Here is a 13232-nt window from a genome sequence, read left to right on the forward strand (position 1 = left end):
CCGTATCTTTTGTCAAGTTTTTATTACACAATAGTCACTCTTGCACCTTGAATGTTGCACCTGACAAACTACGAAAAACTAAAACTAATGAAAACTAAACTAAAACTGAGCATTAAACCAAAAATAAAAACTAATAAAAAGGAGCAAAACTAATTGAAACTAACTGAATTAGTGGAAAAAGTAAAAAGGAACTAAACTATAATATAAAATACAAAACTATAATAACTCTACTTTGAAGGAAGCTCATAGCCATCACTTGTATCTGTGATTTTGACTACCAAAATAAAACAGGGACAGAGAAAACACCAATACAAACAGACGCTCAAACTCTAACCTAAAGGTGCTCCTCCCTGATTTCTTTCCTGTTTTTTCTCCATATTTGTCAAGTTTCAGATCATCAAGCAAATTTTATAATATTAGACAAAGTATCAAAATGCAAAATGCAGGCTTTATATGATGATTTCATCTATTAAAAAAGTATCCAAACCTACCTGGCCCTGTGTGAAAAAGTAATTGCCACCCCTCGTTAAATCGTGAATTAACTGTGATTAACCACACTTTTGGAATACTGAGTTTAGTTTCACCAGTCACATCCAGGCCTGATTATTGCTAGACCTGTTCAATCCAGAAATCACTTAAATATAACCTGTTTCACAGAGTCTAAGATCTCTAAAAGCAACCTGACATGCCATGATCTGAAGACCCTCGAGAACAGCTGAGAAACAAACTTGTTAACATCTATCAGTCTCGAAAGGTTACACAGTCATTTCTAAGGCTTTGGGACTCCAGCGATCCACAGTGGTGGACCTGCCCATGAGCGGCTACCAAACTTACTCCAAGAGTGCACTGATGACTTATCCAGGAGGCTACAAACAACCCAGAGCAACATCTAAAGAGCTGCAGACCTCACTTGCCTCATCTAAGGTCAGTGTTCATGATTCAACAATGAGGAGGAAGCTGGGCATGAATGGACAATTCCAGAGTGAAAACCTCTGCTGATCAAAAATAATACAAAGGCTTGTCTCACATTCGCCTAAAACCATTTTGATAATCCCCAAAATATTCTGTGGACTGATGAGACAAAAGTTGAATTTTTTAAAAGGTTTGTGTTCTGCTACATCTGGGTTAGAATTAAAATTGCATTTCATAAAAAGAACATCATACCACCAGTCAAATGTGGAGGTAGTGTGATGGACTGGGGCTGCTTTGCTGTTTCAGGACCTGGATGACTTGCTGTAATCGATGGAAGCATGAATTTTGCTTTCTACCAGGAAATCCTTAAAGAGAATGTGTGACCATCAGTTCATGCACTCCTGCTAAAGAGCACTTGGGTTAGGACACACCAGCAAGTCCACGTCTGAATGGCTCAAAAAAGAACAATAAGAGAGAAGGATTTGTAGTGGCCTAGTCACATTCTGGACTTAAATTCCATTAAGATGCTTTGGTGTAATGTTAAACAGGCTGTTCCTGCTCAGACCGCCTCCAGTGTGGCTGAACTAAAACAGTTCTGTGGAGGAGAGTGGACCAAAGTTCCTCCATAGTGATGTGAGAAATTCATTGCCAGCTATCACAAAAGCTTGCCTGCAGTTTTTCACATAGTGCCAGGTACGTTTGGATAGTTTTTCCCTTAACAATTGAACTGCCCATTGTATTTACTCAAGTTCTCTTTGTCCAACATCAAAATTTGTTTGACGATCAGAAACATATAATTGAGAATGTGCGAAAAAAAAAAAAAATTAAAAAGGGGGCAAATACTTTTTTCCCAGCACTGTACATGAAAATCACAAAGTAAATTATAACCTAAGAACCAAATCAGACACCTTATAAGCCAAGAATTAAATGTCCGAAAACCCAAATGCCTGGGTTCAAAGTCCAGGACCGTGACAGCAACAGTCTGGATTAGATTCTTATTAGATTAAATTCTTGCAGATTGACGAATTAAATCAGAAAACCAAACCCCACGTCCATGAACTCCATCCACACTTTTTCATTTTGTAAACTCCTACATCAACTAATGCTTTCTGCTGCAGGAGTGAATGAAAGTTTGAGATGTGTGATGTGTGCTGGTGAATAACAACGTGCTGGATGGTTCTGGGTGTTTCTTTTGTAGCTGGTTGATACCAATTTCACTTTTTTAAGCTAGTTAATTCTCAATTGAGATGTAGGAGCAGGGAAAAGCATGAGCATACCCCCCCGCCACCCATGCATAACCATGTGCACTGCATTATAAGCAATGTGTAATTCTTAGTGTGCCAGGTGGTTAGCTTGGTAGAACAGAATCCACTGTGACAAATAACAAGTTTGTGTATGTGCACGTCTGTCTTCCTTTTTCTTCCTATCATTTCTTCCACCCTTTTCTATCTGCTTTTCCTTTTCCACATTATATTAACCTCCCTGTTCCACTCTTGCCCTTCCTGGCTTACCCTCACTTATTCTCTTCTCCTCTTTGCAGCAATGCACCTGTTTGGCCTAAACTGGCAGCTTCAGGAGAGTGAGGGATATGGAGCATTTGAAAACGGAGGAGGAGGAAGAGATACAACTTCCAACACTTTTATGGTGTCTACAGACAATAGTGAGTGTCTATTTAAATCTTTTTTATTGCCCTTTCTTCTGACATTAAAAGCAACAAAGACTGTGAAAAAAGGTTTTTTACTCCAATTAAAGATCAGTGGTGCAGTGAGATGAAAACCTCAAAGCTGAGAGGTCATTGGAACGTAGGATCACAGGGTAACCTTCAGTGTCTGCAACATATCACAATCTGTCAATCACTCTGAGAGGCTCCAATTTCTGTCCAGAGGCTCTGATACTGATATCACTTCAGGGTTTGGCTTGGCCTCATGGCATATGCACCCTCACACACACACACACACACACACACACACACACACACACACACACACACACACACACACACACACACACACACACACACACACACACGTAATTGCTCACACACATTACCAGTTATGCCCAAATAAGTTCCTATGGATTCCTTCAGTAAATTTAGAGTCATCCATCCATTTTATACTAGTTATCCAGATCAGGGTCAGCAGTCTGAGCAGAGATGCCCAGACCTCCTTCTGCTCAGACCTCCATCTGCTCAGACCTCCTTCTGCTCAGACCTCCTTCTGCCCAGACCTCCTTCTGCTCAGACCTCCTTCTGCTCAGACCTCCCTCTGCTCAGACCTCCTTCTGCTCAGACCTCCTTCTGCCCAGACCTCCTTCTGCTCAGACCTCCTTCTGCTCAGACCTCCCTCTGCTCAGACCTCCTTCTGCTCAGACCTCCTTCTGCTCAGACCTCCCTCTGCTCAGACCTCCTTCTGCTCAGACCTCCTTCTGCCCAGACCTCCTTCTGCTCAGACCTCCCTCTGCTCAGACCTCCTTCTGCTCAGACCTCCTTCTGCTCAGACCTCCCTCTGCTCAGACCTCCCTCTGCCCAGCCACTTCTTCCAGTCTTTTGTGGGAACACTGAGGCATTCCCAAGCCAGATGAGAGACATAATCTCTCCAGCATGTCCTGGGTCAGCCCAGGAGCCTCATCTAAATTGGATATGCCCAAAACACCTCACCTAGAAGGGATCCAGGATGCATCCTAGTCAGATGCCAAAACCCCATCAACTGCCTTATTTCAATATGGAGGTGTAGTGGCCCTAATCTGAGTCCCTGTGGACAGATTAGAAAATGAGACACAAGTGGGAACAGTACACGGGTAGAAACAGTCCAGGGCAGGGCAGACAGGAGGGGGGGGGGGGGGGCACAAAGCAAAGCAACCAGAGACAAACCAAGAAACCTATTATAAAAACATGTAATCAATAGCATGCATGCACTTTTTTTATGCTGCCATCCATGGTGTTATTTTTGAAAGCAGCCTGACCTTACTTTTAGTGCTCAAAAGTTATTTTGAAGGGAGATTTGTAGATTAACAGCATTGTAAAGGAAACCGCAGCAGTATTGTTACTGTACCGGGTAAAAGAAATGAAGGACAAAAGCCACTGGTGCTGGCTGAAGCTGACCTCATCCTGTCAGTCATGCTTTTGTGGAAGCGCATAATGTGCAGCAGGGTCTGTTCTGTGGTTATTCTGTGTCATTGTCAACCTGTCAGTGTCTTTTAGTTTAATGTCTCAATTTTCAGCATTTTTTGCCCTTTTTTTATCTATCTTGTTCTCCCTTTTCTTCTCCTCTGTGCTCATCCGTCCTATTCAAAACCACAAAGCAACTGAAAGTGAGCGAGATGATGACAGCAACTGAATATTGAAGGTTTACTGCAAGTTGTGAGGAGCTCTATACTTCTTAGCTTGGAAGTATAGAAAGACAAAAAGTGAAACATGTTTCCTTCTGATGCCAGAGTTTTGTTCCCATAACTCTAAACTGTTCTACAATAGAAGGCTCTGTTTAAATGTGTGGAGGGCTTATGACCCTAAAACAAGTTATAAATAACTGCTAAAGAAAAGAATTAAAACACTCAGGTTTAAATTATGTGGACAAGGGATGTGGTAAGTAAAGAGTAAAGATAGCGGAAAATTGTTTACTTCAACAGATTTACTTCTGCACAGTTGCTTCTTTAAACAAAATCGTGTCTACGTGTGTGAGAGTTGGACATTATATTACAGGCCCATTCATTTCAGTAGAACTGAGAGAAATGTTAGAGGTGTGAGTGTGTCCTGCATAAGAAGTAATTTGTGTTTGTGTGTCTGTGAGCTGAGCTTAAACACACTCATACAAGTGTGACTAATGCATATAATGTCTAGACAACCCATATTACACATATTCACACACCCTCATACAGTATTCACACCTCTGAGTCAGTGTTGGTTTGCTGCCCAGATGTTGTGACTCAAGCTGTAATACAATGAACAGGAAGAGGCCACTGAACCTACACACTCTACAGAATTACAGCGGTAGGACCACTCCAGCTTCACTCTACACAGACTGGAAATTAGAAACTAAAGAAACACACACACACACACACACACACACACACACACACACACACACACACACACACACACACACACACACACACACACACACACACACACACACACACACACACACACACACACACACACACACACACACACACAGGTGTATGTGAATTCAAAAATCACTTTCCCAGCTAAGATAACTTTGAATGAAGTTTTATTGACCAGAGGATGACTCTTACTTCAACCAGTGTGCTTTATTAAACTAATGTAAACTAAAGTTTCTGGAAGTGAGGAATTCTTTTTGGGATGGTGAGATTTTGATAGCACATGATTGGTATTCCCATTCATGTCCAAATTAGACAAAATGTAACTGAGTGAAATATTTGAAAAAGCCACTGAGGTCTGATATGTTTTCAAAGTGCTACTTTAATATCTTTAGGCAAGTCCATATGGAAACTCAATGATCAGGTTGTGTGTCCTACTTTACAAACACTCATTTGATTTGAAGCATTCTGCATTCAGTACTATGCAGATTTACTTTGCATGATTTTGAACATTGTAGAAATATTACAGCTGTGGAAAAAATAAAAAAGCATCCTTCACATTTCATGGATTCTCGGTGTGATCGGTTTTTCCTCCTGCAGGTAAGATGTTTCTTCTAGAGAACAACACTATAGACACAGGAGAGGTGGACGTGGGGAGGCGAGCCATACAAGACATCCCTCCAGGTTAGTTATGCACACAAAAGCACATGAATAGGATCTATGATTGTGATTAATACTCTGTAAACTAAATGAAGAATTTCTAACACAAGTGAACAGATCACATTACTGAGTGACTCAGATTAACCATAAATGAAGCAAGTTTACCTCCACTAATGGGAGATGAACTCACACCGCAGCGACAGAGAACTCTGAAGGTTTCTAAACAGAAAACTCCGTTTCATTGTGGGTTCCTGCAAAAGGAGAATTTCTGAAAGCGAGTCTTAATATTTCCATAAACCACTGACGTTATCTGCTGGTGTGTTTCTTTATTCAAGGTGTGTTTTGGAGGTCCCAGCTATATATTGACCAACCACAGTTCCTGAAATTCAACATCTCCGTCCAGAAAGATGCTCTTGTTGGTGTGTATGGACGCAAAGGCCTACCGCCTTCACATACACAGGTTGGTCACACAGACACTTACACATTCATGTTACTTTTTATTTGTTTTTTATTCTTCTAGCTCAAGATCGTGACAAAGGAATGCAAAAGTTACCAGACCTGCTTTACCTAGCCCCAAAGCTGCTTTAAGCCAGTTGAATCCTGGAGAAACACCCACTAACATACTGGAGAGCAGAAAACATGCATTTTTGTCATGTTGGCTGAATGGGGACTCTGAAATCAGACTTTGTAGACCAGAAGCAGTTTTAAAAAGTTTATTAAAAGACAACAAGTTGTTTATGGAGAACTGGAGCAGAGCTTGAGTCATGATTAATTCAGTGACTACCAGAAAGAAGCTCTGTGGAAAGAAGAGGATTAGCTTGGGCTCAGATGAACTGAATGATTATGACACAAAATAATTAGAACAGTTTTACGAGGGTAGTTTGGCCCAGGAGGGGTTTTTCCGAGGGCAGAAACGGAGAGCAGCTGCAGTGGAGAGCAGGCAGGCAGGTGACTTGGTCGGTTCTTCTCTTACAGATATTTTCGGAGCAGGGGCTGGAGGCAGCTCCTCAGAGCAGCAAACAGGAAAACAGAGTAGGGATTCAGATGAACAGAGAAAATAATGCTGAAAATGATCTTCTGGGATCTGCTGCTTATCCAGCCTTCAAATACTGGCTGCGATAACTTGGAGCAGGTGTGAGAAGAATTGATAGAGAACAATTCTCCACCCAAAGGCAAAGGCACCACTTGTTAGAGGAAAATAAAAAGAAAAGGCAGAAAGCAACCCGGCCTGCCCTGGCCATGGCAATTTTAAATTGTATCCTTATGCACTTTTTTACTAGCAGAGTTCAGCATATGCATAAAATAGTATTTTTGCACCAGCAAGGTGGTTCCCAAAGTGATACTAGTCAAAAGTTTGATATATCTTGGCACGTTGTGCAGTGTGTCCTTAAATATTTGAGGAAATTAGACAAGTAGAAGACAAGAAAAAGAAGTGACAGACCTAAAAATCTGTCTACAGCAAATGAAGAGTGTCTGAAAGTCATGGCAAGGAATAGGAAAGAATCCAGTAAAGCCCTGACACAGGACCTGAGAGATGTGTGTGGCCCTTCGTTTGAGCCATCTACTGTTTGCTTAAGCCTCATAACAAATAATCTCAATAGAAGTCTTTCCTAAGAAAAGGAAACAGGGACAAAAGGCAGAGATATGCCAAATTACACAAGAACTGCAACCCCTACTGTCTTTGCAGTGGCAGTGGAAGAGTTTTCAGTAGTGATGGGACCGCTGTGCCGAGGCTTCGGAGCACGTTATGAAATCTGAAGTTTTTTATGATGCACGTATCAAGGCTTGCTTCATTAAAGGCGAGTGACGCCACTGGTGACACCTGAAGCCTCGCTGGTTCAGGTGGTGGTTCGAGTGCCGGTGTGGTTTCTGAACAGTGGATCCCTGTGTTAGTGTTTGTTGTTGGAGTCTCACCAGTTTGTTGTGATACAGAGCAGCTAATAGGTGAAGGGTTTCCCCTTTATGGCAACACATAATGTGCCTGTAAATAATCAAATGTGTTACTACTATAATACACAAGTCTAGTTTTTTTTTCATTCCAAGGTGAAGTGTTTGCAGCTGGGGTAGAACAGCAACACCTCTACTATAGATATCTAGGCAGAGGTGCATGTATCAGAGCCTGTGCAGCACCCGTGGTGTGCTGTGGGATACTTGTGCAGCCTTTACTCCTCAGTATCATGTGACAGGATTTTCCCAAAAGCTATTATATCTTAATAAACATGAATAAAGTCACCTCAGTGTGCATGAACACAATCACTGTCCCATCTTTTGAAAACACTGCAGTAGTGTTAACATAAACAGCTTTATTCAAACACTGACTGAAATCATACTGACATGTTTTTGACATTAATAGACCTCTATTACCATCATGCACATATTCATCAAAAACAGATTAATATGAAATAGAATTGGAAGGAAAGCTTCACGAGGCTTCACCAGCCCATCACTAGTTTTCAAGTGCTGCCTTCTATAATTGCTGAATGACTACAGCTGATGAGGTGGATAAAGGCATGGCTGAGGTTGGCTTTGGAGACTTAACAGCACTTTAATTCAATTCAATTCAATTTTTATTTATATAGCGCCAAATCACAACAAACAGTCACCTCAGGGGCACTTTATATTGTAAGGTAAAGACCCTACAATGTTTTTAAACCTTTATTTTACCAGGTAAAATGTTTGAGCATAACTAAGGGAGCAGCACTTGGTGACAGTGGGAAGGAAAAACTCCCTTTTAACAGGAAGAAACCTCCAGCAGAACCAGGCTCAGGGAGGGGGGGTCATCTGCTGAGGGGGGGCTGAGGGGAGAGAAAAGACATGCTGTGGAAGAGAGCCAGAGATTAATACCAATTAATGATTAAATGCAGAGTGGAGTATAAACAAAGTAAATAAGGTGAATTAGAAGAAACAGTCTATTGTGGGAACCCCCCAGCAGCCTAGGCCTATAGCAGCATAACTGAGGGAGGGTTCAGGGTCACCTGATCCAGCCTAACTATAAGCTTTATCATAAAGGAAAGTTTTAAGCCTAATCTTAAAAATAGAGAGGGTGTCTGTCTCCTGAATGCAAGCTGGGAGCTTTAATACTTATGTCATGCTCTAGTCTCTTCTAAAATGTTATGGTCAACAGTATCAAAAGCTGCACTGAGGAATAGCAGGATAAGCACAAGCCTATAATTAGCTAAGACAGCTGGGTCAAGTGATTACTGTCAAAGTAATGGTTTAATTACTGCCACCTTAAAAGCCTGTGGTACATAGCCAACTAATAAAGACAGACTGATCATATTTAATATTAATATTATATCTAATAAACACGTTTATTTGGAGGAAGACAATACAGGTGAGCCATGCTCACCTGTGATCCATTTACCTTTAGTAGCCATTGAAACCTGTGAATACGATCATGTCAAAACTTCCATGGTATGCAAACTTTTGACCCGGGTCATTTAGGTCATTTCTGTTGTCATTATGATCTAAAAAGTTCAAGCACAGTTGTTTTATAATAAATGCTTTCACCCAACCACTAACCATGAGCGAAAGAAAAGTTTCATTCATATTCTCTGAAAAATGCCAAAAAAATAAAAATTAAAAAATCACATTTTGTCAAGGCATGTAGACTTTTGAGCACAACTGTACTTAGGAGGTAGGAAAGGGGTATAACAGTGAGTGTCTATGGTTTGGGTCTGCATTTCATGTTAGGGGTCTAGTCAGAACTGGTGGAATTATGAACATAGAAAAGTGTGATTAACCGTGCAATACCATCTGGAAAGCATTGGATTGGCAACAGCTTAATTTTTCAGCGTGACAGTGATCCCAAACATGCTCCAGTACAGTAAAAGGATACCTTGATTACAAACAAACACACCAGTCATGAACTGGCCTCCCCAGAGCTTCGATCTCAACATTATGAAGCAGTGTGGAGTCATCTTGACAGAGAATTAAACAAAGGCAGCGAGCATCCACAGAAGAGTTTTAGAATATCCATCATAAGGCTGAAGACTGAAGAAATTACAAGCTTACTTAGGAATTCCCAGTAGCAATAGTCCCAATAGCCAGTCTCGATAGCTGGGGATCGGTCCTCCAGGGCCTCTGCCCTTGGCCACTGCCCACACATTGCACCTGACCCCTATAATACCTCCTGTGGGTGGTGGGCCTACAGGAGGGTGGACCCATGTCTTTTCTTCAGGCTGCACCCTTCCGGGCACCACAGGCTAATGCCCGGCCATCAGACGCTCTCCCTCGAGCTCCCTCCCCAGGCCTGGCTCTAGGGTCAGGCCCCAGTAACACTATCCTGGGCAGGGTAAACAGTTCCCTTGGTGGCTCTACCATAGGGGTCTTTGGAATTGCTCTTTGTCTGGCCCCTCACCCAGGACCAATTTGCCATGGGAGACCCTACCAGGGGGACAAGCCCCCAGACAACATAGCTCCAATGATCACTAGAACTCACAGAGTGATATACTAAGCAAGAGCTGAATGTGTAAGATTATTAAACTTGTTTTGTCTGAAAACTAGAAGTTTCAACTTGATAATAGTCTGAATCTTTCCAAAGTAAGTGAAATGCACTGGCAGATTATTTCACTTACACAAAACAATCTCAAAACAAGATCAAAAATATTTTTTTTGGTGAACATAAGATTGTGACACTTGGTCAGTTTTTGCAGTTCTAGCTGGTAACTACGTTTGCACATTTCTCAGGAGGAACTCTCTAAATCCTTTAGGCTTCTTGGCTGCCACTTGACAACTCGAAGTTTCAGCTCCCTCCACACATTTTCTATAGGACTGGGGTCGTAGACTGGGTAGGCCACTCCATGACTTCTTCTTTAGCTACTTATTTGTTGCCTTGCCAGTAGGTTTTGGGTCATTGTCATGCTGGAAGACCCAACCACAACCCATCTTCAGTGATTGAGGGAAGAAAAGTTCTCGTCCAAGATTTTACGGTACATAGCTCCATCCATTGGCCCCTCAATGTGGTGATGTTGTCCTTTACCCTTAACAGAAAAACAGCCTGAAAGCATAACGTTTCCTCCTCTGCGCATGACTGTGAGGATGGTGTTCTTTGGGTCACACTACATTTCTTTTCCTTGAGTTGAGTTGATGCCAAAGACCTTGACTTTGGTTTCACCTGACCACAGTACTTTCTCCCAAGCCTTCTCAGAATCACTTAGGGATGTTCACTGGCAAACTTAAGACAGGCATGTACATATGCCTTCTTGAGTAGGGGCGCCTTGTGGGCGCTGCAAGATTTCAGTCCATTACAGCATAATGTGTTGTAAATGGTGTTCTTGGTGACTGTGGTCCTAACTGCCATCAGATCATTAACAAACTCCTCCAGTGTAGTTCTGGGCTGATCCACCACGATCAGCCTCACTCCATGACACAGGATCTTGCATGGAACCCAAGAATGAGGGCAGTTGATGGTCATTCTATATTTCTTCCATTTCCAAATAATCACACTAACAGTTGTCACCTTCTCACCAAGCTTCTTGCTGATGGTCTTATAGCTTATTCCACCTGTTGCCTGGTGGTGGAGAGGTTGGAATGAAAGCTGTGCTTTACACACATAATGAGTTGAGATCAGGAGTTTTTGCAATTGATTGATTGATTTGTAATCTGTGTGCCCATATTTGGGAGCCACAATTCTGGCTTGTTATAGGGAATCTAATATGTATTTCACTCAGTGACATTCAAATCAATTATAACTTTTATGTAATGTGTTATTTTCTGGGTTTTTGGTTGATATTTTGTCTCTCTCCATTAAAAGGAAAAAAAAAACATAAAAATGAAATGGTAAATGGATAAATTATATAGCGCTTTTCTACTCAAGCTCTCAAAATGCTTTTATACAACATGTGTCATTCCCCCATGCACACACACATTCATACAAGCACTTTTTTCTACATTTAAGTGCTTTTTGTCTATTTCACTCACATTCACACTCCAACAAATAGGAGCTTCATGGTGTTTAGTATTGTGCCCAAGGATACTTTGGCATGCAGCAGCACTTTTTCCACATCTAAGCTATCTAACATTCACACTCCAATGAACAGAGAAGAACTTGTGGGTTGGTATACGAGGTTCCCAAGGATACTTTGGCATACAGACTGGAGCAGCCAGGGATTGAACCAGCAACCTTCCAGTTAGTGGATTCTACCTCTACTCAGCCAGGAGGTGGCTTAGGGACTGTTCATTTCTTTGTAAGTGAGGAGTTTTACAAATTCAGCAGGGGATCAAATAATTATTTCCCCCATTGCACAATGCCACCGTATCACAGCTCAGTGTTAGCACTTCAGATGATATCCAAGTGAATATCATAAACTCATACAGTCAAGTCCCCATTACTCCAGTTTAGTGCCTTTTTGCCCTTCTTTTTTCTCATCTTTTGATTCGTACCCCAGCCAGTAACAGCAGATGGCTGTCCTGAGCCTAGTTCTGCTGGATTTTTCTCCCTGTTAAAAGGAATTTCTTCCTTTCTGCTGTCACCAAGTGGGGGATTTGGAGTTTTCTCTCTCTCTCTCTAATATTGTACGGTCTACACCCTACAATACAAAATGCAGTTGGCTGTGAATTCGCTCTGTATGGAATGAAGTGAATTAATGTGTATTTGTTTTCTCATTATGTGTGTGCAACACGTCTTCAAATAAAATACATAAATAGAATTCTGAATCATTGTAGGTGTATGTGAGAGCAGCATGAGCAAGAGAAAAAAGAATCAAGAACAAACAGATTAAATCAGTAAGTCAATTGATAAAAATGTCATATTTAGCTTGAACCTACAGAAAATCTCAGGGGTCACAAAATGCATCAGAATTTAATTTTTTAATAATATAACTGTCCAGTGCATATTTCATAGGTATCCACTGATTAAGTCATCCAGAGAGTTCAGCTGGTGATGACTCATGACTCCTTGATAGAAATCAATAATCAGACTGTCAGACTGACTTGCATTGCTGTCCTTGTACCGTTGGTACCTTCCAGAGTAACAAAAACTGGACGTGCTGAATATCAACTCTGAATCTTAAGGAGTATAGTGGTTAGGTTGTTATAGCTGATATTTTAGGCTAAACTGTGTTGTATTTTTTTAAAATATCCATGATGTTTTCATCATTTTTGTGTTCCAGTATGACTTTGTGGAGCTGTTGGATGGTAGTCGGCTTATTTCTAAAGATAAACGAGCACTCAGTGACGCTGACACGGGACATGCACATCTAGCTGGTTCTTTCGAAGAGGAGTCTGGGGGAGGAACTCGACATACTCGCTCGGTGAATGTGTACGAGGCCGGTTTCATCCAGTACCTCGACACTGGAATCTGGCATCTGGCATTTTACAATGATGGCCGTAACACAGAGCAGGTCTCCTACAATACCATCATCATAGGTGAGACATGCTTGTACTTACTGGTAAGTTACTGAGTGCACTTCTTCAAAGCGTTTACCCAACATGTATGATACAAGCTTGTTGTTACAGAAATAATGTGGTGTGGTGGTTAGCACTGTTGCCTCATAGCAAGAAGATCTGGGTTCGAGTCCACCTTTGCCCCTCCTTTTCTATGTGGAGTTTGCGTGGTGTCAGAGTGGGTTTCCTCCCACACTCCAAAGACATGCAGTCTGTGG

The 13232-nt window shown here is 41.6% G+C and overlaps 1 protein-coding gene across 2 annotated transcripts in view; it reads left to right on the forward strand.

The window, feature by feature from the left end:
• The window catches only part of tenm3 (teneurin transmembrane protein 3), a 280572-nt gene that overhangs the window by 154554 nt on the left and 112786 nt on the right, over positions 1 to 13232 (forward strand). For both annotated transcript variants that reach the window (XM_030724603.1, XM_030724604.1), the window contains 4 exons: positions 2453 to 2572; positions 5569 to 5652; positions 5964 to 6088; positions 12741 to 12996. In XM_030724603.1, the coding sequence (XP_030580463.1) occupies positions 2453 to 2572; positions 5569 to 5652; positions 5964 to 6088; positions 12741 to 12996 (585 nt within the window). The remainder of the gene's footprint in view (positions 1 to 2452; positions 2573 to 5568; positions 5653 to 5963; positions 6089 to 12740; positions 12997 to 13232) is intronic.

This window comes from Archocentrus centrarchus, unplaced genomic scaffold (assembly GCF_007364275.1).
Source record: "Archocentrus centrarchus isolate MPI-CPG fArcCen1 unplaced genomic scaffold, fArcCen1 scaffold_38_ctg1, whole genome shotgun sequence".
Lineage (NCBI taxonomy): Eukaryota > Metazoa > Chordata > Actinopteri > Cichliformes > Cichlidae > Archocentrus > Archocentrus centrarchus.